We start from the raw sequence: 23,777 nt of genomic DNA, 5'->3' as shown, positions 1-23,777 counted from the left end.
CACCTCAACCAACGCACTCCTGTGCGCGTGCACGCGGCGGCGCCCCCTGCGCGTCCCAGTCATGTGACAACGCCTCACCGCGCCTGCGCACACAAATACAAGATGGCGGAGAGTGCGGAACTGAAGGTAAGGCGCAGCCCGAAATCATCCACAAAATTTTTTTGCTCGCTACTTTGCGGCTGTCTTGTGGCGGCTCCCGGCCGGCCGGCTTGCGGGCGGGCTGCGGTGCCCGGGGTGCCGGCGGCGAGGTGGTGCGTTGTCACCGCCCGGGCGGCGCGCTTTTGGCGGCAGCGACAACTTTAACTTGGGTCGGCGAGCGCCAAAAAAAGCTTGCGCTGCTGCGAAGCGTGTTTATGTTGACGTTAAGAGATGCGCCGCTTTGGCCGAGCGGACTATTTTCTTCGGCACACCACCTCATGACAGGGGCAGCGAAATACAGTGGAACCGTGTGTGGTTTATGTCATGACGCTCCACCTGGTGTGTCTGGTTCTGTCCGTTGCGGGTTGTGCGTGCGTGCGTGTGTGTGTGTGTTGTTTGACGGTGTTTGTGTCTGCCGGTGGCGGAGAAAAAAAGCGCGCCGTTACAACAGCCGGTGTAACGGCGCCCGCTTCGTTAGCAGCCGCGCGACTTCGGTTACCTGTTGATTGGCTCGCGTGAAAGACGCGCTGCCGCCGCGTGTAACGGTGCACCTGATTCCCTCACCGTCCTATATATAAATATATATTTTATTATTATCATTATTTTTTTGACTCAAGATGAAACGATGTTTCCCAGATTGAATCTGTGCACCAGTGCCGTTTCTCGTCCCGGCTATTGATCGATTGGTAACAGACTATTTATAGCCCCCCTGCCCCCCTTCCCATCACCACGACCCCCCTGCCCCCCTGTGTTTGTTCAGCCTGGATCCATACGTGCTCCTTTGTGCCTGCTGCTGCTGTCCGCCCTTTAATAAAGCGGGTTTTTAGCTGCTCTTGTCGTTTGAGAAGGCAGATGTGGCAAAGATTACAGGCTTTCACTGACAAATGACAGAATCCCCAACCAAAAGCCAGGCGCTTCCTTCCTTCCTTCCTTCCTTCCTGTCTTCCTTCCTTGTCAGTGTCGGTTGATCACCTCCAGCTGGGTGTTGATGATGTTGGATGGACTTTTTTTTTTCTTCCCTCAAAAATTATTATTTAAGCCAGGCATGGGCAAACTATGGCCCGGGGCCCATAATAATAATAATAATAATAATGATAATAATAATAATAATAATAATACTGATAATTTATGCGGCCCTTCAAGCTTTTTTACTCCAGCCTGCCGAACTTGAAGAAATTATATTGATAATAAGTAAGTCATAAAGTAGCTGTGTCATTTCAATAAAGAGCTAAATACCGTGGGGCTTCAAGGACACATATTTTAGAACCCATTGTGGCCCCACAGTCAAAAAGTTTGCCCACCTCTGTTATAAGCTTCAACTTCCTTTTCTGATTTGTTTTTTGTTTTTTTCAAATGCCAAAAAAATAATCACATATTTTGTCACTTCCACTTGGGAAACTTAAACTTCCAAGTACTCTCAAAGGTTAATTATCATGTGCCTGCTTTCATGTTCTCTCGTTTACTTTCATAATTTAAGGCCTTCAAAAGGAGAGTTTTCGTTACAGTTTTTAGCAGAATAAAAGCAATATTTCTAATATTTTGACAAAGTACATTTGCGATTTGCAGGTGTTTCCATTGAATGGTGTGAAGCACATAAGATGTAATTCTCATAAAATCTCGTCCCACGAGAATTCTTGTAATTCTCACTGGACATAATTCTAGTTTCCGTTCCTCCGTCTCCTCCTTCATCCAAACATAATGCATCATTTTCACTTGAAGTGAACTGATCTCATGACCCTTTTCCTTGACAAATGGGAAGGAAATCACCGAGCGCTCATCTGGCTTTTGGCCGAGCGAACATCACACCTCTGGTGATGCTTCACATCCTCCCACTTGGAGGAAGCCGCTCTCGTGAATGATGGTTTGACGTGCACAGTTTTGAGAGCTTTATTTAGGGTCGAAAAAAGCCTGCTGTGGTTTTATTTTCTGTCAGTGAAAGGTTAAAATGGTTCTATCTATCCATCTATCCATCCATCCATCCATCCATCCATCCATCCATCCATCCATCCGTCCATCCATGTTTGCCTGCTTCCTACTCAGAGAGTACGTCTCTTCTGTGCCACCTGGCCCCCCCCCCCTCCAGGAATTAAGTCAGATGAGACAACATTTGTGAAATGACCATTTTCAGGTGTAAAAACTCTGAATAATAGCCAAAAAATAACTTTCGGGTTTTCCAGAGATGCTGGCTTTGAGGTGATGACCCCTCCTGAGGGTTCTTAAGCACCGTAATGAGTCAGGCTGGATGTCCTCTTAATTCGATGCATCTCTTTAGAACTGTAAGGTACAGATGTGCCAGAACCTCCAGGGCCTCTTCCCAAGTTTCAAGTTTCAACTTAGCTGAACTCAGTAATAACTTAAAATCACTGTGACCTTTTAAAACTAACTATACGTTCAGAAGTAATCTGCTAAGAATGACAGAGCTTCACAAATGCCAACTGGGATGGAGTGATGACATTTTACAAAAAAAATAAATAAAGGTCAACTTTCTCCCAAAATCTGAAGAGTTTTTGCTTCTCTTCTGCCCAATATTCAATGCTTTACTTTGGGACAGGAATTACTGCTTGCTACAGGCGATCTGCAACCAGTTATTCAGCAAATTAGTCATCAAAATGGACATTTTAACTTAAAGGTTATTCGTCTCACGAGCTCCTGGGTTGAATATATGTGCGTGTGATCTTTGAATCACGTGCACAGGAAATTTGCAGCTTCCTCATATATGCAACAGCTCACCAGGAGGCTGCTTGCTGCTTATCCACCTTTTAGTCAGAAAACCAAGAAGGATGTGCCCTTCTGTTCTTGGCAGTATGAGCCAATTCCTTCTGATAACAGTTCTATGCTCACTAGTTTGCACACGAAAAGCATTGTATCGTCACGTGTGCAGGTAGTCAATACTGAGTACAACTTCATTTACCCCCCCCCCCAAGTAGGAAATGTGACTTATAAACCGTGTAATGCACAACTGCTGTTAAACGGGGCATCCACATTGAGTTCAAAACTCAAGTTCTTCTGATTGCCTAGGGTTGACTTTCCATCTTGAAGAGGACAGCCTGGTGATGTCATCAGGCTGTGAACTCAGACAGTTCGACTCCTTAGTGTAAAATGGAAAGTATCATCATAAGCCTCGGCGTGATTATGGCTCGTCATGTGACCGCACTCGCTCGTCACTCGGTGTGTGTAGGATTCCAGACAGATACAGGCAGACCATGCAACGTGGCACTGAACTGATAACTACAAGTCGGCGTGTCTTCGTCCGTCCCGTTCGTTTTTTGGCGGGAGTTCAGATAAGGTGTGACGGTTTGGGGTGAACATTTTTCGAGACTTGGTTCCGCCCTCATTTTTCACAGTATTGATTCAGCTGCTCGCCCGTCACCTTCGTCTCTGACAGGGAATTTACGCACTGCTGCAGAATGCGCGCGCACACACACACACACCCACACACACACACACACACACACACACACACACACACACACACACACGCACGCACGCACACACACACACACACAGAGCTCCGTCCGCTCACATTAACTCAAAGTGCTATTACCTTGTCACTCACATCAGTCGCTCTGTTTTGGTTCCGCTGTTCCAGCTCATTAAAAATGGCAAGTGCTCAGCTCCTGTGACGCGTTTGGTTTGATTCAGATAACTAAACCGGAGCTGTTGACAATACTTTGCACTTGAGGGGTGTGATGGAGGAACGGAGAAACAAAAAAACGTTCTCGTTTGCAGGCAGCACGACGGACGGATCTGTGTCAATGCAAAAGCTGCTGGTACAACAGATTGAGCTGAGGGTCTGAGGGACAGACCTGTTTTAAAAGGGCAGTGACCACTCTCCTTTTTTAAACACTCTTTGTGGCTTGTTGGCCAAACTGCAGTTCTGAAAGTAACTGCGTTTCCATTATTTTATTATTTTATTTTTCACAAAATAAATGCAATGTTTCTGAAGTTTCGACAAAAGCACAGTTGCGACTTGCAGGTGTTTCCATTGAATGGTGTGAAGTGAATAAGCCGTAATTCTCATAATGGGAATTACATTTGCTTTAGTTTGTTTATGTTTGTTTGCTGTCAGGAGTCGTGGTTATTTTTTTCTCTTTGATTACCTTTAAAAAAAAATATTCCGCCTCCTCCTCTGTCCAAACGCAAAGAGCCACTTTCACTTGAAGTGAACTGGTCACGTGACCCCGTCTGTCGCGTAAATGTGGAAAAAATAGTTTCCAAAAACCTTTTCGCGATATTTGAGAGGTTTTTCGAAGTTTAGGCGTTTCCATGACCAGTTTTTTATTACGATATTTAGGTTTCGCGCAATTCGAGGTGTAATGGAAACGCAGCTTGTGTTAGTGAAATTAATATGATGGGGGAAGAAAGAAAATCTATGTTTGTCTTCAAAGGTGCCATTGAGTTCATTTCACCAAATCCTGTCGAATCACACGGGAAGTGCAGGCGGGGGGTTGGCCGTATTTGTTCTGCCTTTTCACGGTGTTCTTGGCTGAAAGAGGCCATGGTCACCCACTGCCTTTCTGCCGGACAGGCAAACACAGTTATTGCAACATGGAGTGCGTTGTCTTTGTGGAAAAACTCCAAACAAGAACAGCCAGTGAGAGTACGATCCAGCATGACATTGCGAACTGCACCAGAACTACACGGCAGCCACGGTGCTTAACAGTTTGAATCAGCCTCGACACCTCACGGGCCTCATTGGCATGAGTGATTGAATCCAGCTTTTTATCAACTGCTAAAATGTCTTTTTTTTCCAAGTACATATTGCAGATTGTCACTGCGCACTGAAAGATTCCCGCCTTTTTTTCCCTCCAAATGTGGACGATGCAACAAAGCATCCATAGCTCTAGTAGGAACATGATGCCCACTGTTTTAAGTATAAAGTATTTGCTTCTTAGTGTTGGTCTGTTCTGTTTTTTCATGACGCAGGACCTTTAACTTAAAAAAAAAAAGCTGTGATTTTTTTTTGGTGTGAAAAAAGCCTGTGTGAAAATCTCAAAAATATTTTTAAATTGCTTCAAATTGTATGTGTGCTCGCATATGTGCGCACGCACGTCTTGCATGCCACGCTTCCGCACATTTGCCATGAAACTGCTATTGCTTCCTGATGAGCGCAGGGAGGACAGCCACGCTGGATTGATGCTTGTAATGGTCAGCAGGGTTTCCTGTGTCGGTCGCGGGACATGTTAGAATGGCAAAAAAGAGGGGGAAAATAGTCACGTTGGTGTTTTCAAAAAAATAACTCTGCTCCACGCTGGCAACAAACACTCAAATTAAAACCCTTCACTTAACCTGCCAATCTTTTTGTGGGTCTCAGCTGGTAGCAGTTTCCGTGCCTCAACGTGACCAAAAACCCCAATTTTTATTTTTAACGTAAACCGCAGCAGCGGGACAGTCCACCGACACATTTTAATTCTTTCCTCAGTAACTATCCACACATCTTCATCCTTTTCCCCCCTGCATTTTAAACCTGTTAACCTCGTCGATTTTTGCAAGAAGTCTCAAAATTGATATTTATGGATGGATACGTTTAATGTGTTTTTTTTGTTCTGACAAAATATTTTAAAACATAGTTTAATTAAAAAAAAAAAAATGTACATAGAAACTTGGTCATGATCAATTGGGTGCAAGTCAGCTTTAAAACAAATCTTAACAAATTTTAAATGTTTAATATTGGGAAATGTATTTTTTAAGGATGATATATACAGTATGTATATATATGTATATATATATATATATATATATATATATATATATATATATACACACAGTATTATCATCAGTTGTAACTTTGAGAAGTTTGCCTCAGTTCATTTCTCAAAACCAAAATCACAATCAACATCACCCTAAACTTCATATCTTTTTGCCGTGTAACTCAGATGTCTGTGTTACTCTGCGCTATGAAATATGGTTCGTCCAATAATACAGATGAATTACTCCGTTACTACGACTCATAAAAACCAGGCATGTTTACGTTTGAGCGTTAGAGCTGTCATCATGATCTAGCCCCCCCTCCCCCCTTCTGTCTCCCTTGCTGTTTGAAAATATCTGGGACATTAAATCACCACCAATGAGCCCCAGTGCATTATGGTCCTCCACTGCGTTTTACTGCTGTTTCACACCTGAGATAAAAATGTGTGCTATTTTAATGGGAGCAGCATGTGGTGTTTTCCGTCAGCCTATATAGCGGAGCGGTTAGCGCCAATGTGACTGTGATGTTTAGGGGAGAGTCTGGCTTCACTTTTGCCTTATAGACAAACCAGTCAAACCAGCGACACTCTGGATGTGGCGTCGTCAAAGCAGCGCAAACGCAGAGCTCGGAGAGTTAAAAATATTGTTCCAGATAAAGTGCTTGTTTTCCCTGGAGTGATTTTAGGACACATTTTTGTTGCAATTCCATTTTGGAATTGTCTGTTTATTTCTGCCACATACAAAGCATTTTTTTTTTTTTTTTAAACCAATCAGAATATCGTGAAAACTATTCTGACACGTCCGTTTACAGATGCACGGGAAAATCATCGACAGAAAACGATTCCACAGGAAAAAGGAAGCAGTTGGCGACTGGGTTCTTTTGTAGCTGTCACCTCATTTTCTGGAAAGTCAAAACTCTTTCACAAAGTCGTTTGCACCGTTTTGATCAGAGAAACCATTCTGAATATCACATTAAAGAGGCCTGAACTTCTTGACTGATTAAGGGCAATTCATCTGTTTGCATTTCAGCTTCTGGTTCTTTTTTTTTTGTCATCGACACCGCAGTAGAATGCTCCAGTCGTAACCTCTTTAGGCTCCTGATACCAGGCTACGGTGGCAAAAGTGAACCTTGATTGGCTGCCACGGACTGAAAATTGGGATTCTGTTGAATTTTTAAAGTGCAAATGCGGGTTTCAGTCACCCTCGGTTGCAGGAACGTTGTGTTTGGGAGAAAAAAAAAAAAAATTCTTTATTTTCATTTCGCTGAAAATATCTGCAGAAAATATCTAACATATCACATGACACCTCTGGCAGCTTCTTCCACACCGTGCTGCCTCATGAATCGGAGCCTCTGACGCTGCCAGCACCCTTAATGTGTCTCGTCGTGATGCATTGTGTTTCGCCGGAGTCCCGATACCTTCTCGGCTTCTTTGAACTGTCTCCTCTCTTCTCCCGCGCCGCCACTGCAGCAGCAGTAGCAGCAGCAACCTGGCAATACAAATAACTGTCTGTGTGCCGGCGGCTTATAGGTGGAGACAGTCTATTTGTAGAGCCTGTGGCGAGGTTAATCCCTAATGATACAGGTCCTCTCTTCTGCTCCGCTGCGTCCTCTCAGCACCTGCCCATTCCTCTTATTGCGAGTGCCATTATCGCCACGGTTAATTACAGGTTTGAAGAGAATCAGACACGTACATGGAAGTAGCCAGCGAGAATGATAGCGGCGATGGCCCGACAACGCCTGGCTGTGCTGACGCTGATGCGTGCGTCCATTTAAGCCGATGGAGCTGAATGTTTGGGGCGTCACTTTTCCAAGACGAAAGTGCCAGAAAATTGAAGAAAAAAGAAAAAAAAAAAGAAAAGAAAAAAATTACAGACAGGTGCTCAGTGATTTATGGCGGTGATGAAGTGCAGAATTTTAAAACCCCGCCGCGTTGGAAAAGCTGCGCCAGATGTTCCGTGTCTCATTTGCAACAAAGAACTCTGAGGTGTTTAGCGAGAACCCAGCTGGAACAAACTCCTTCAGTTTCTTTTCTTTTTCGGTCTTGTGCCCAGCATTGAATTGAGTTTAGATATAACAAACCTGCTTTCAGTACAGCGACAATTGACCCTCCCTCTGTGAGAACAAGGAAAAAATGAAGGAAAAAAAAATGCTGACTTGGTAACCCAGTCCTGTTGCTGTGGAAACATGTCGCATCGTGGAAGACAGACAAGGCTCCGTAGCCTTTTCGAGTTGGATTGTGTTAGAAAAAGGCAGACATTCAGCTGGTGACTCTTTTATGTCTAGGGTTGTTTTTTTTTAGATGTTGGGCGGGACAAAAAAAACAAAAAAAAAAAAATTGGTTTTGTGTCCCTTTCACACATAAACCCTGGAAAATATCCAGAGACTCACATCAGGCATGTTGGCCTGTGCTCACAGGCAGCAAACGTCTGCAGGACCTCCACATCAGACATGTTCACACATGAAACAAGTGGTCCGTGTGGCCGTTGGGGTGAGGGGAGGCTGTCCAGGAGCGACTAGGAGAAGAAGGAAACAATGGGAAAGTCACAGAGACGCCAGTGTTTATCCGAGGAGAGGGACGTCGTCACACTCTGTGTCTTTCTGAGATGTTTCCACTCTGCAAGATCTGGGCTCCAACCGTAGCGCACCTCACCCCAAAGTCCACGTGCGGAGTCAGCGCTCGGCTCACCCACTTCTAGGTGAGAAGTCGCCGTGTCCGGACGTGCGTGAATTGCGCCCTCGCAAGTCAGTGTCCTGCCATGTTGAGAATTTGACCCATACGTTTAAACCCAAAACAAGCATAACCGTGCACAGCAGATGATGGAGCAGAAAGTCGCTGAGCCGGTTGTTGGATCCTCCCAAAGTTGATTAAAGGGACAGTAAAGTGGACTGAACTACTGCCTGAGGTCGCATTCCCTCGCCGACCAGAGTCTGGACAACCTGAAACATGCCACCACAACTTGTACTGCAATGATAGTTGCAGGAAGCACCAGGATAAAGTCTTGGAAATTGTCTTCACACATACAGCACGTCTGGATACGTTCATATTAACAGTGTGCGCCCTCTCGCTCCCTCATCTGTTTCACCCAAGATAAAAACGCACAGCTGCTGTTGCTTTTTTTTTCTTTTTCCAAATGGCAGATTTTTGATCTTTTGTCGTTGCTCCCTGTCCAATCAGTGACCTGTTGACCTAACATTCTCTGCTCAACTCAGCCGAGGAGGCGCTGGTAGAAAAGCCCCGCAAAGAGTTTCCTCAGTGGACGTTCCAAAATCATCTGCTTTAAAATTCTAATCTCGTACACAAACCATCAGTGTTTTGGGACTTGTGATTCGTTACAGGGAAAATAGAGAGTGTTTAGTATCAAACTGTGCAGCGAAATTGTTTTTCCTTAGGAAATGTGCCAGTGATCAAATTATCTCCATAGGAATCTTTAAAAAAAACCCAAAAATAACAAACTGTGATAAGCTTTGGTCGTCTTTGCTTGACACAGATAGAAAAGACAACACCCAGTTTGTGCCCTGGTGATGCTTGGATTATGGGGAAGGGCTTGAATCTGCATTTGGACAGTGGACAAACAGGAATGACTAACTCACTCGGCCATCAGCCATGAAAAGTCAAATGCCGAGCAAGGAAAGCAAAGATTTTAAGAATAAAGACCTGAAAACTTTCCCTTCTTTGTGCACTTTGATCCACAAACTATTTAACACATCTGTCTAGAGCTCGATATGTTATAATGCCAATATTTTGCTTGAATCGTCTTCCACAGCTCAAGAATTTATTTAAAGTCCCACCGATTGTCACATCCTGAAGAATGTAAATTTGTCCTCTGCATTTGACCCATCCCCTGAGGGAACAGTGCCACGCTTGGGAATCATTGGGTGATCTAACTCTCACCCCCAAGTCTGACCCTGCATAATGAGTGCCAAGAAGGGAGGCCATGAGTACCATTTTTATAGTCTTTGGCATCACCCGGCCAGGGATTGAACCCACAATCTTCCAGTCTCAGGGTGGACACTCTACCACTGGACCACTGAGCTGGTGGTGCTCATTAAAGTGGTTCACATACAGGAGTGCTCTAGGCTGGTAACAGTAAACCATCATAAAAAGTCACATTAATAAAACTTTTCAACACCAGCTTGTTAAAATAAATAGCATTCCTGCTTGCAGTCTCCTCAATCCCCAGCCTGTTAATCAAACCTCTCCCGTTTGATGCATAAATCTGTTGATTGGTGCAGGGATCACTTTTGGTAAGTGGTGACTCAGACTTCGCTTGTGGTTTGCAGCCTTGTGTCAACATGCATCCAGATCCTGAGGCGAAAGATTTATGACTCGCCACGTGTGGCACTGTGTTGGAGGTCACGTTGCCAAAAACCCATCAAATGATGTCATGCCACAGATGAACTCACGCAGTTATGAAAATGGACGTATGCTGCTTGCAGAATACTCACTGTTAGTGTTGGGCTGATTCCTGATTTCAAGATAAAGTGCGGTTAAAAAGTCTTGTAACACATATTATCATTGTTTTAATATTGAACCATCTTCTGAACTTGCTGAAGTTGTTATTAATTTGTGTATACCTGGGAGAATGGCTCTCCGGCCACCGACACGGTACGTCTGGCTGACTCCGTATGGCCGAGGACGGCGTGACTACTTCCTGTCCAGACTGGACAGGTGTGTTCCTACTGCAACAAGTCAATCAGTTGTATTGAAGCTGTCCTTTTAAGATAGAAAAAAATATTCAGGTTAATGCTCTTGTGTCCACATATACCTGTGCAAGGGTTTTTTTGTTTTTGAGGATTGCTGAATGTTTTCTTCGTCACAGTATTTTTAGTCTTGCCATTGCTTCAAATGTTTTTTTTTTTAAATTTGACCACTCCTTGGAACAGTGTTATGGAAAGGTGGTTTCCCATCCAGTGGTGCTAAGCAACCTGCTCATTTAAAGGTCCTCTTTGTAAAAATGTGGCTTGTTTTATCATTTTTTTATTGGTAGAAGCTCAATATACTGCCCATTAAAACATCATTAAAAGTGTATACTCGCAGTGCAATAAATGTAATTTGGTTTTCCTACCCATAGAACGGTTCTTCTTTATATATATAAGAATGTACATATAGCAAGGGTCTTGCCTCCAGTTAGCTGCTATATCTTGCACCACCATATTTCTAAGGGAGCCTGGTGTGGACAATCAAGCCCATCTGAAAGCGTGTTTCATATTTAGGGTGAATGCTCGTGTCCTCAAAAAACAAATAAAAGAAAGTGGATGAGGTATCCTGGTTTATGTGTGCAGGCCAGCGGAGTTCACTGGCAAGCTTGGGAGAGGGAGGATGTAAGAGTGCTGCAATCTAAGATGTAACCACTTGATTGTATTGTTTCTTCTCAAAATCTCCAAATATTACACACTTAATCTTTAAGTGGTTGTCTGTCAGGCTTCTGAGTGTCAATGTAAGACAACGGTTCTCCCATCCATTTTTAAATGTTGCCCTTTATTTGGCAGCAAGTTTACTAAATTTGAAGTCTACGCCTCTGGGAAAGTTATGGGTGCTTCAGGGATTTTTCCACACCCAATGAAGCCTTGGCCAAAATCCGGCTCGTCTCAGTCGAGATGTCGAGCAGTCTTTTGCTTTCTGAGCGGCTTCAGTGCGCAGCACTGAGGGGCTGATTTAACTCTCAACGAATGACGTTATTGAGTGTCACCCGGACCGGCGCATTAGCGATGAGATATATTTTCCCCCGGTGAGTCACTTACAGTAAAGCACTGACACGGCACCAGGTGTAAACCTGTCAAAGCTGCCACGCCGGGCCACACATGAAGTTTAAAAACCTGCCAAACTTCCCTCTGCTGAAAAGACACGAGGAAATCACTCTACTGCCACCGACGGTCACTCCAGTCTAAACTTGTTTTGTCTTTGCAGCAGATTTCAACGTTTTGTGATGCTGGCAGGTCAGCAGCTTGTTGACGGCATGGGGGCGATTGAATGAATGGTCATTTCCAGGTGAATCAAGCTGAACTGCGAGATGCCTCTGCTTGCTGGGAGGGCTAATAATAGAAGCAGGCGCATGCCATGGTCTCTGCAGCGACCCGTCACCTGAGGGACTGCGGCTTTAAGCTCCCTTTTTCTCCAGGAAGTCGCTCGCCGTGAGCGAAGCGTCGACCTTGGCGCTCGACTCTGCTCTCGCTGCGTCCCAGAGTTTATTAAACACATTTCTCAGGAGTGTCTAGCTCTGCTTAAAGCTGCCGTTTCTCTCGCAAGCGTCGCGCTCATTTCCTGCGTCACGTTTTGAGCACCAGCGGAAGCCCCCGGAGATTCATGTATGGATTTCCTCAGATTGTTGTTTAGTTTCGTGTTGGAATGTTGGACTGAAGTTGGCATCGATCGGGCCGACTTAAGTGCGTCCGCTCAAGTTAACATTGATGGTACGCAGACCTGACAGACGTGCAGCATTCCAATGCATAAGTAATGTATATGTATCGCAATATGATATTGATATAAACAACAATAATCTCAGTTTGTTCCTTGTTCCCACTTTCTGCAATATGCAATTTCTTTCCTTCAAGATTTTCTAATTTTTTTCACACTGCTCTTTTTGTGCCTTGTTGTTTTGTTTAGGTGTTTTTGTTTTAAAAAATATATATATTTTACAACGTTTTCCCTTTTTTCACATTGATAGATGGTCTTTGTCTGCATTGGAAACTGCCCCGCTCTGTTTTGGGCCAGGTGACGAGTTTTGCGAGTTCCCTTTCTCTTTCTCCAGCAAGGAGGATTTCAGTCACGTAGCCTGTGTTTCACATTAGATTCCTTTTTATTGGCCGAGTCCACGATTCCGTCCGCACTTCTTTGATGATTATGAAAAGCGCGGTGCCCTGGTTTCTACCATCTCAGTCTGTGCGATATTTGAACAACGCCGAGCACCTCCCTCCTGTTCCGTATTTCTGTTTTTTGTTCAATCGAAAGTGGCTCTATAAAAGTTGATAAAAGCTATTTATTTCTGGGACGATATTTCCAGAGCTGATATTGTTTCCCCTCACTGTGTGTTCTCTCTCCCAGATCTCCCCGGTGAGGCTCTGGCACTACAAAGGAACAGTGAGTCAGGTCCGGGTTAATAAATACCACAGAGGTGCCGCTTGGCACAATCGCAGCGCTACAATCTCTTTGCCTCAAGAATCACAGGGAATTTATTCACGCTTATCTGCTGATTGGGCCCTAAATGGCAATTTACCGCATTACCAGTTGTGTCTTTTGACGTAATTAAAACATGGGATGAGAAGCTGGTAATAAAGATAAGTGTTGCGTTGGAGTTTGTTGCCGCAGTGAGAAGAGAAGAGGAGTCGTTCTTTCATCTCTGGCTTCATTCCCCAACGAATAAAAGTAAAGAGAATTTGATTAGCGGTTGAAAATCTCGTCTCCGTTTAGGATTCTGTTTTCATCGTCATGAAAGAAAATAGCTGTCAGTACCAAGCAGAAAACGTCAGTCTCTTTTCTCTTATCCCTCTCTTAGTTTTTCCTTTCAAATTTCAGGAAAAAAAAACATTTTAGATTCAACCAAAAATGACTCTTGCCGCGTTTTCAGATCCCGGAGCTGCCGTGATACGTTTGCTCTCGACTTTAACTATCTCTGTTGTGCAGCAGCCAGACAGATCTCTCTCCAGCTGGGCTGCGTGAGGTTCTTTGAACTAATTCAAGGACAAGAGCATGATGACACAATCGGTGTTTCCAGGCGGACCTGAACCCGACGTCAGACTGGAAGCTCGTGCTAATAAAAGAAAAAGAAGCTGCTGCTCTCCACCAGCGACGTTGTTTGTCGCGCTGCCTGCAGTCTCAGACGTCCCCGACAGTCCCCCTTCCTCTCTGCGCGCAGACCTCCGCCAACTCTCCAGGAATTAAAGGGTGCAGAGTGTGACGAGTGCGACTCTTCCTGCTCTTCACTTCCTCGCCAGTAGAGCTTTTGGTGCCAAATGTCTCGTTTTTCAGCCTCTCGGCTCCCGTTTGCTGTTTCTTTCTTGTTTTTTTTCTTTGTTTTTTTGAAACGGCCGAGATCACTCATAAGCTAACAGGTCTTTTTTGCCCCAGCTTACATCACCGTCGCGCTTCTCCATCATTGGCAGCCGTCTCTGCTCCAGCAACATGCCTACAGAGCTGTGATGTGTGGTTGCTACCAGCTGCGGGCGCAGGCGCAGCTCTGGCACCAGATTACAAACCCTGTTATCATCGTGGCTTTGTGCCGCGCAGCCCTGAAGGATCCGGGTTTCATGTTCAGCCTCTGCCTGTGGCAAGCCTGGACTGGAACCCCGGAGCCTCAGGTATGGCGGCGGCGCATTTTATGGACTAATTATTTTAAAGAAAAACCCCAAAAAACAACAAAAAGCAGCTCAGTTTGAGCTCGCTCCATCGGCCCGCTCTTAGATGTCCATACATCTGTCTGTTGTTTGAGCCACAGTGCGTGCACGTGCGCGTGCTCTGTAATTTGTTTTTGTTTTTTTTGATGGCGCAGATGCAGGAGGCAGAGAAACAACAGGCGGGAGAGTGAAGCTTGAGTCAGAGAGTCTCGCTGGAAGGCTCAGAGGTGGGGGGAGGGGAGGACAGCGAGCAGGGGGGAGGGGCAGGAAGACTGGGCGGGGGCTGGCACTCACCACACAGACCTCTAGCCGAGAGTGGGAGCTTTTATATAATGGCCAGGTAGCTCGCCTACACAACCTCCACACACCCGCTGGAAAAAAAAAGAGAAAGAAAAAAAAAACCTGCAGCAGCAGCAGCTTGGCACCACATGATTGGCCTGCCCATCCCCCCCTGGGACGAGTCCTGTTCACCTCTGTCAGATGTGCAGCATGGCCATTATTATTATTATTATTATTTTTTTTTTTTTTTAGCTCCGCCGTGTAGCTGTGGTTCATTTTTTTTTAAACAATTTTTTGGGGCTGATTTTCACTTTGTCAAATCAGCTTTTTTTTGTTTTTTTGTTTTTTTTACCCCAGACTAGGTATTTTGCAAAAGTGTCAACGTGGCCGTAATGTCTCCTGGCGCTCTTGAACCCTTCAATTGAGCATTTGAACGCTTCTTCCTAGCCGTGTCTCTCGCTGCGGCGCACCAGGAAGAAGTGAAGTGGCGGTCGTCTTGTGACGTGCTTTAGCTGGTTGGATCCTGGCCTCGTCTGCACACGTGCAAGCAGAAAACCAAATTATTGCCGTAGTCTGACTGTAACTGGACAACTGAAGTGCACTTAAACGCGTTTAATTGGCGTTGGAGAACTCCGATTGGAGTTGGAGAACTCCAATTAAGACACCCAGATAATGCGATTAGTCGGAGTTTAACTGGACAATGCATGGGCGTATGCTCCACACCCCCGCGCTAGCATCTGCCCCCGGAACAAAAACATTCGAGACATAGGCCAGTACGGACCAGTATGGACCAGTATGGACCAGTGTTGCATCACGCTCCAGTTGTTTTGTTTTTGTGCAACAAAAGAGGTTAACCGACATTAACACGCTGAAAATACTTATATCGCCCCCTAGTGTTCGGGAGGTGGACACGTTCCTGTTAATATTTCCATTTTTTCAGCTGCATGTGAACTAGGACGAGGAGAGCAACATCAAGTGGTTACATTTTAGAATGCAGTTTTAGGGATATCGTACTCTCCCTTTCCCAAGTTTGCCAGTGAACTACGGTGGCCCTACGAGCACAAACCTGGATACCGTCCACCTTCTTCTTCGCTGGTTTATTTCAGCAAGACACTTGCTTGATGTATATAATTATATATATAAATAAGAACCGTTCTCTGGGTAGGAAAACCAAATGACTTTTATTGTACTGTGAGTATACACTTTTATTAATGTGTATATGGGCTGTATGTGAAGATTTCTCCAATATAAAAATCATAAAATAAGCCAAATTTTACACACTGGACCTTTGAATTACCATTAAGTATCTTCCTGTGCAGCTTCTGTTTCTTGCTGTGTGTAAAGCGTTCTGTGGTCGACCTGCAGATTTGGAGTTTTTTTTTTTTTTTTTTTTTGCACACGCGTGCACAGCGTTTGGTCAGCACACACAACCTCTGTGAGCTTAACGGTATCTCATGTGGTGTGTGTGTGTGTGTGTGTGTGTGTGTGTGTGTGTGTGTGTGTGTGTGTTGGGGTTGTGTGTGTGAGGGGGGGAGGGTTGGTTCTTTGTGTCCGTGTGTGTGAGAACCACTTTAGCCTTGCATGCGACCCTTTGTGTGCATGACCTTTGGCGTGTATGGACGCTCATCGTGCCTCAGTCTGAGCGTCTTGCATGAAAACTGTGAACTGTTTAGTGTCCCAGTAAATGTGTGTGTGTGTGTGTGTGTGTGTGTGTGTGTGTGTGTGCTTCGGAGGGTTGTCACCACATATTATTTGTGAAGCTGGAAAAAAAAAAGCCTACGGAAAAGAAATGAAAAAAGAAATCAGTGATGATTCTGATTCAGATCTTCTTCTCAGCAGGCCAAAGTCAAGTTGTCAAGTGTGGCGTGGCCACACTCACTCATTCAGATTTTAATTAAAAAAAAAAGAAATACAAGCCAAATTTATACTGCATGGTCTAATTATGCATTGTTTGTAAGTAAATTCTAATGACTCAAAGATTCAAATTTGCGAATGTTCCCGAGGAGATGACCGACTGGTTACTGACGATGTAAAAGACATCAAATCTCACTGCAATAACGACTTAACAACAGCAACAAAGACAGACAAATGTTGAACAAAGTGCTTTTGAAACGTATTAAACAACGACTACAAGACAGAAGGGACATGCCAGAGTCCCAGTTTTAGTTACAGTTACTCCTTTTGTCAATGATGTCTTACTTACATGTTCAGTCGTCATTTGAGGTCCTGTGATATTTTACACCTGCAGTGTCTGTGTCAGTGTTGTGGTTTTTGTCGGTCTGCCACTCTGTCTTGATGCGGGGCAGCACAAATGTTTCCATGAAATAAAAAAAAATAAAAAAACACAGGAACGTCAAACAACTGTCACTCGCAGCGTCCATCATTCTTACGTCACATGGACGGATGATGGATCAAGGATGAATGGATGGATGATAGATGGATAAATGATGGATGAATAGATGGATTGAGGATGATTGATGGATGGATGGATGGATGGAGTGGTGGATAGATTAATGGATGATGGAGAATTGTTGGATGGAGAATGAATGGTTGGATGATGGATGAATAGATAGATTGAGGATGGATGATGGATGGATGGATAATGGATAGATGAATAGATTGATGATGGATAATGGATGGATGGATAATGGATGATGGATGGATGAAGGGTGCACGTGGCCTGATAGAAGCTGACCGAATGGTTTTGCTCCATTCGTCTTGACCGCAGCTGAGAAACACAGAAGCGACAGAGTTCATGCCTCAATGTCTCGAAGACGCTTCTTCCTGCAACAATGTGCCACTGGTGACACCAGCGAAGCGACGCTGCCTCCTTCCTCTGTCCAGCAAATCCCTTCAACACCATCGTCAACTGTTTTCAGGACTTGAAGCAGAAACTCCGGCTCCGCTCGCTGCCAAGTCTTCCAGTTTTGGAGGCCAGAGCTCCTCCTGACAGATAAAAGCAGCCCAGTGGAGGCGTCTCGGCTGCCGGCCAGTTCCAACCCGTCTCCTCTCATCAAACAGGCCTCGGCGCTGCCCGACTTCCTTTCATTACGTCCAACTTCTCCTGTGATCACTCTTTGTTGCATCTATTTAGCCAATCTCAGAGCCGGGCCGCTGTCATCATTGCCCGTGTTCTGGCTAATTCTGTCAAGCAGCAGAGTGAAGAGGGAGGCGAGGTGCACTTTTCTCAACATCTGCCAGAAGGAGCCGCGACATCTGCAAGTCTTGTGCGCTTTGATTTAACTGCAGTGATGCAAAGTCTGGAAATGCAATTTTTTTTTTTGTTTTTGGGGGCGGGGGGCTGAGTTGTTCAAAGAAAGGTCACATCCAGCAGGGTTTCTCCTGCGACATGCACCTCCGACTGAATTGCTGAAGTCATATTGTGAACGACCTCAAAAATTAGAATCAGAATACTTCATAAATCCATTTAGAATACAAAAAGAAGATGAGACAAATACAAATTGAGCTGTCTTACAGACGACACGGTGGTACAGTAGATGGGTGAGGTTGCCGGTTCGATTCCGAGCATTGCACCTTTCTGTGTGGGCCTCTCCCTGTCTGTCTGCATGCGTTCCCTCTGGGTTCTCCGACTTCATCCCATAGTCCAAAAACATACATGTGACACAAATTGGGAACTTTAAATTGTTTGTCTCTGTGTGACCCTGTCCAGGGTGTCACCCAGCCTTCGCCCTATGACAGCTGGGATAGGTTCCAGCTGACCCCTGCTACCCTGAGTGCAGGAGGAAGCGGGTACAGAAGATGGATGGATGGGCTGTCTTACAGGATGACAACATAAAACTTTTATTTTATGATTTCTTATGAATCACTTTTCAGGCCGGAGGTGTTCTGTCAGCCATGTCAGTATTGCGGCCTCTGGGGAAAATGCTTTTTTTCTGGATTTTTGGCTGCAGCCCCTGGTGTGGCCACTGGATACGTCCACGGTTTACTGCCAGAACACCACCAGCTTTCTTGATTTTGAAAGAACACGTCAGCCAGTGGATTGCAGCTTCCAGTCAGGTGCGCACCAGATTTTTTTTCCTTTTGCCTTGTTGAAATTTATATTCCTCTTTCGCCAAGTGTGTGCAGCTATACCACTGGCAGAATGAATTGTTTCCCCAAGTCTGTTGGATTTATATCACATATCCATCTGGGAAAGAACCACTAGCATGAGGAGGTCCTTTTGAAGGATTTTTTTTTTTTTTTTAAAGGAATCAGCTTCTTTACGCCCCTTCTGTATGTAAAACCGGCCAATCACATTCAGCCTCGCTGAAGCCTAAGGACTCTGCAAAAATCCTCCCGCGCTCGTCCCTGCTTCTTTTTCCTGAGAAATGTCGTCCTGTTCCGATCAAACTGGCAGCACGCGGCTTCTGTGGTGCCGCTGCCAATGTGTGTGTTTGAGCCGGGCCGCGTCCCGCCTCTTTTTGCTTAAACAACGGCGCTCGGTCTCTCCGTTCTTGGAGCGGCTGAAGCGAGCCCCCGGATGAAGCCGCAAGAATTCTGGTTTAAAATCTCAGCTATCTTGGCTGCCTCGCAGGGCTCATTTGCATTTGGGCCGCTCGTCAAACAAAATAAGACTCGGAGGATCCTGCCACGGGCTCGGCGAAACAATAGTGGACTGTGTTTTTTTCCCCCTCCTCTTCATTTCTTCTGAAAAATGTTATTGCCCTCTATTATATGACGGGTGATTTTTTTTTCTTTCTTTTTTTGGCAGCGGCAGCGTTGTGATTTAATCTGAGGGAACGTTCCAGCTCGTGCCATCGGAACGCTCAACAAGTATCATATCTTAAGTAACGTAGCATCAAGATAGAGTTCATTTAAATAATCCCGCAGACTCTTGAATTTCACGATAGATTAGCATTAAATTATGTTAGTGGGGGGATTTAAAGTGACAAAAAAAAGGACCCTCCCTCCCGAGCTGTGGAGAATTTCATTTGGTATGGAGGCTCAGCTGCACTCCCACACACGCACACACACACACACACACACACACACACGCACACACCCCTCTCGGTGAATGCAGCAGGAGCTCCAGTCTGACAGGAATTCTAGCAGCAGGACGACTGAAATGTGCTCCACCGTCAACACTTCCACGACCGTCAACCATCAAAGCAGCATTTCTTTGAGAAATCTTCCAGTTTTCTGCCACCGTGTTCATAGTTTTGCTCATTTTCTTCCTTTTTTTTTTCTTAAATCAAGAAAACTGAAGGCACCTTTTGATGTCCAGATTGTGGTGAACCTGTTTGGTGGCTGCAGGGCCAGTTTTCTATTTGCCCAGCACCAGCGGTGGTTCCGCTGAACTCGAGCTCAGCCGGTTTGAACACTCTGGACCCTTCCAGATATTTTTGTCCAATCAGGCAGCGGAGAAGAAACTGGAAGCTTTGGCTTGGCCTGGAGCTCGTCCAGAATCCTGAGCAGAACGTGTACGTGCTGCTCGCCGTTTCTGTTGAACTTTTGTTACTCTCTTGGTTCATTTTAACTTTAACTTTTGTCCTCTTCCATCTGTCCATCTGTCCACAAACAGATTCTGTCACTGCCGCTGTTCTAACTCTTCACCTCACAAAATAACGACATATTCAAAGACTTATTTGAGAAATAATTTCGGATCATTGGCAAGGCGGATGAGCGGAGTGTAAAAACGAGTTTCGCTGCGGAGGTGATGAACCCGTTTGTTTCGATGAAGTTAGTTTTCCAGTTTCACTGCTGTCGGAGGAGGAGCCTTTTCGCTCTGGTGAGAAACACTCCTGCCATTCTTCTTCTTGGCGACGGAGAACACAGCACCGTGTGTGCGTGGATGTGTGTGTGTGTGTGTGTGTGTGTGTGTGCGTGGACCCCCGTTACGACCGGCTTCTCTCGTCTTTGTGCTGCATCCTCTCAGCCTCCTTCCTTTGTCTCGGCCTCCTCTGGCGCCGAGCCGTCAGGTCGTTTCTCTGCAGCGGAGCGTCGAACTCTCACACTGCCGCGCCGCCGCCGCCGCCGCCTTTAAATCCGAGCGGCGCCGTCGCTTCTCGGTGCTTCAGAACTCCAAAAAGCTGGGCTGGCTGGCTGGCTGGCTGGCTGGCTGGTGATGTTTTGTCAGCGTGACCGCAGAAGGAGTCTCCGCCAGTGTCACAGTAGACAGAGAGGCTCCACCGGTTGAAATTAGTTTCATGGTCGGCTCAGAGTTTTTCGAGTAGATGAAGTTGTGCTGGTTATGCTGGTTAATATCAGCCATCTGGTCCTCCAAAGATCGACTTTGCCCACTGGAAGACTCGTCTCGGTCGAGCGCCGCCGACTGAGACCTGCCGACCAATGAAAAGCCTCAAGTTTTGCCGTTACAACCATTTCAAGGTGATGATCAGTGGGTTATTTTCCATCTCCTCTCATTCTCTGGGCTCCGCTGTGCAAAGTTTTTTTTTTTTTTATTGTTTTTTTTTTGTTGGACTGTGAGAAGTGACGGGTCCGTTGCCGTGTGAAGGGGGATGATGGAGTGATGGAGTGATGGAGCGGAGGGACGGAGAGCCGCCAGCCATTCATCCATCTCCCTCCAACGCCGCCCACTCCTCCCTCTCGCTCCTCTCTCTCTCTCCTCTTTCTCTCCTCTCTCTCTCCTCTGTTTGTTTTGCCTCCGCTCCCGCTCCATTTTTTTTGGAAGCTGGAGGAATGTTACACACCCCATCCACCGTTGCGCGTGCGTGTGCACGCGTGCGTGTGCGTGCGTGCCTGCACCCTGCTGAGCCAGTGTTTGGGCGTTTGCGTGTCTTATCTTTCTTTTGTGTGTGTTTGTGTGTCAGACGTTAGATAACAAGGTGGAAAGTCAGTTGCCTTTGCTTTTTAATTATTTTCCTCGTTTTCTGCCCCATATTTAATAGAAACGCACCGTTGTATCGCCTGCAGCAGCCCTATCTGGACCCTGCCAATAAACCGCCGCCTTTGTGTTGTGCGTGTGTTTGTTCTCTCGCTTGTGTTCTCACGCTCGCCTCCTCTTTAAAGGAATAGGTCAACCTGACCTCGAAATTTCACCCATCTTCTCTTCCCTGCGGTGAGTTTTCCTCGTCCACACCGTTGCTCCGCGTTGTCCGAACGACCTGGCAGAAACAAAACTGCGTCGTCAACACCAGGATTGTTGCCTCTGCCTGGCCTGAATGCCACCGCACGAGTGAAATACAGTCTGTTGTGTTTTTCCCTCGGTTTGCAGACTGTTGTCTTTCCTTTTTTTTTTTTTTTCCTTTCCTCGTTTTCCCACCTGAGTTTGCAGCCAATTGGCTTCTGCAGTGTTGGTGCTGGGTGGACTGACTTCCCTCTGTGAAACTCTCAGATGGTTACGTGGATTACATTGAGTTAGCGTAGGGGGAAAAAAATTACATTTTTGGTGCTATGTCCCTTTATGCATATGATTGAGTTAAATGGGACACGATGGTTCCAGTTTAAAAAAAAAAAAGAAAAATGAAAGGACTGCAGTTTGAGATATGGCTGCCGTCTGCTGGCTGCACCTGTGATGGAGCTTCCTGAAGCTTCCTTATCACCCTGCAGGAGATGTGTGTGTGTGTGCGTGTGCGTGTGCACGTGTGTGTTTCCTGACTGCACGACCACAGACATCAGATGTTCTTTTACAGACACCTGATTCGTTGCTTTTCACCCTCTGTGTCTTTTTGCAGTGTACAGTGTGTGTGTGTGTGTGTGTGTGTGTGTGTGTGTGTGTGTGCGTGTGCGTGTGCGCGCGCGCGCGCGTGTGTGTGTGTGTGTTTCACGAGACACGCAGACGCCGTGTTTGCTGTGTAAACAGCAGACTCTCTGACTGAGCGGAGGGGATTTCAGACCCTGGTTGGTTGGGCCGAGCCGAGGAAGTTCAAACCACATGATCGCTCAGCGCTCAGCGATAACTCTGTTAATTATAGCGCAGGAGGTTGTTGCTGCATTTTTAATCAAACGTGCAGCATCCACAAGGCTGAACGTGTTTCTTCTTGACTTCCCCGACACTGAAACTCATTTTCTCCAGCTTCTTTTGGATCCATTTCTGTCTGTGCTTCATTCTTTTTTTATTTCTATTTTGTGGATTTTGGCTGAAATATCAACGATTCTCGCAGCGCCATCTATGATATTTGTGTACAACACACTTCCCCCGTTGACCATAACTTTCCCCTGCAGTTTCAGAGATGCTTTGACATAAACCAACAACCACCACGAGTCCCAGTAGAATCATTTATACCTGCAAACAGCCTGCCGTCTTAAAACTAATCTGTCTTAAATCTGTCTGGCTGTTTGCTCCCGTCGCACGCTTGCAAAAATGGAAGGTGTTTTACAGTAAGTTGCAGCACCCGACGGGTTTCACTTCCTGTTCAAACCATCACTCTTGCCGTCCTGCGGCTGAACCAGAGCGAGAGGTTTAATTTGGAACTGCGCAGGTTGAATGTAGAAGTAGCCACACACAGTCTTGAGTGTGGGGGGCGGGGTGCGGGTTCTGGTTAATCCTTGAATTTAAAGAACGTCCCCGGGGAGTTGAGGGTATTGTCCCTCCTTTCCTGCATCATCTCTGGAACTCCGCGTGAACGGCAGACCTGCTGGTCACCGCCGGGTGCTTTTAAAGTGGGAGAGTCCGGAGGATACAGCCTCGCTGGTGAACGCGCGAGTGACTTTCTGGAGTTCTGTCCCTCGGCGCACCTTGGCGTTTTGTTTTGCCAGCCTTAAATGTCGCAGCGGGGCTCGGGGTCGCCGTGGATAGCCCACAGCACTCAAAGATTCCCTTCTAAATGTCAATTGAATGCAAAACCTCGGCCTTGCCCAGAAAGAATGCACCTCATTAGCAGTTTGCACGAAAGCAGAACTCGACCACAGAGATGTTTTTTTTTTTTTTTCATGCTCTGCAGGGACACTGCAGCCAATACATCTGCACATCTATGAAACACCTGCTGGGTGGTTGCGGTCATCTCAAACAAGGTAGCCGGGTTTCCATTGACAGATTTTCATTTCAACATTTCCAATTGTCGCTTAAAGACCGTCGCAAAAGGGCTGTGACGGTTTTGTCTTCTTGCAGTAAGTTGCAATAGAAGCAGCCGCGGTGAATGTTTGTGTCTCGGCAGGTTCATTTCCACTGCAACCGCCTCACTTACAGTACCGTAACAGCTTTTGCACATTTTGGAACCTGGAAGGAAGCCTGTTCTGGCCGTTTCCAGATTTTCTAAAGTCATTTTTGTGGTCTGCTTCCAACAATAAAGAAGGTTTGTTTGGTCAAAGAAAAAAAGAAAGAAAAAAAATCCTGCTGCTTTCAGATGTACAGGCTTCACAATACAAACGTATCTCTCACTCAGCCTGAAGAGGCTGTTCAGGCTGAGTTTGGCCCGTGATTGGCCAGCCGCTCACTGCT

The 23,777-nt window shown here is 45.8% G+C and overlaps 1 protein-coding gene and 1 long non-coding RNA gene across 4 annotated transcripts in view; both read left to right on the top strand.

Moving 5' to 3' along the window:
- Positions 1-23,777, top strand: part of LOC142884107 (E3 SUMO-protein ligase PIAS1-like) — a 53,106-nt gene continuing 29,329 nt past the window's right edge. The window contains exons 1-2 of one of the 3 annotated variants that reach the window (XM_076019595.1): positions 96-126; positions 10,109-10,496. Coding sequence is in view for 2 of the 3 variants with exons in the window: in XM_076019575.1 (XP_075875690.1) it covers positions 20,584-20,586; positions 20,663-20,764 (105 nt within the window). In the remaining variant the exon portion in view is untranslated. Of the gene's footprint in view, positions 127-10,108; positions 10,497-19,144; positions 20,587-20,662; positions 20,765-23,777 lie in introns of those variants that run through there. The other 2 variants (XM_076019575.1, XM_076019584.1) reach the window with 2 other exon arrangements.
- LOC142887794 (uncharacterized) lies at positions 10,991-14,167 on the top strand. Its single transcript, XR_012926599.1, has 2 exons — positions 10,991-12,595; positions 12,870-14,167. It is a non-coding gene; the product is annotated as an uncharacterized LOC142887794 (long non-coding RNA).

This window comes from Nelusetta ayraudi, unplaced genomic scaffold (assembly GCF_046127955.1).
Source record: "Nelusetta ayraudi isolate G7.1 ecotype Tasmania unplaced genomic scaffold, CSIRO-AGI_Nayr_v1 ptg000002l, whole genome shotgun sequence".
Classification (NCBI taxonomy): Eukaryota; Metazoa; Chordata; class Actinopteri; order Tetraodontiformes; family Monacanthidae; genus Nelusetta; species Nelusetta ayraudi.
Note: the sequence above shows the minus strand (reverse complement) of the source record. Positions and strands in the feature narration are given on the sequence as shown.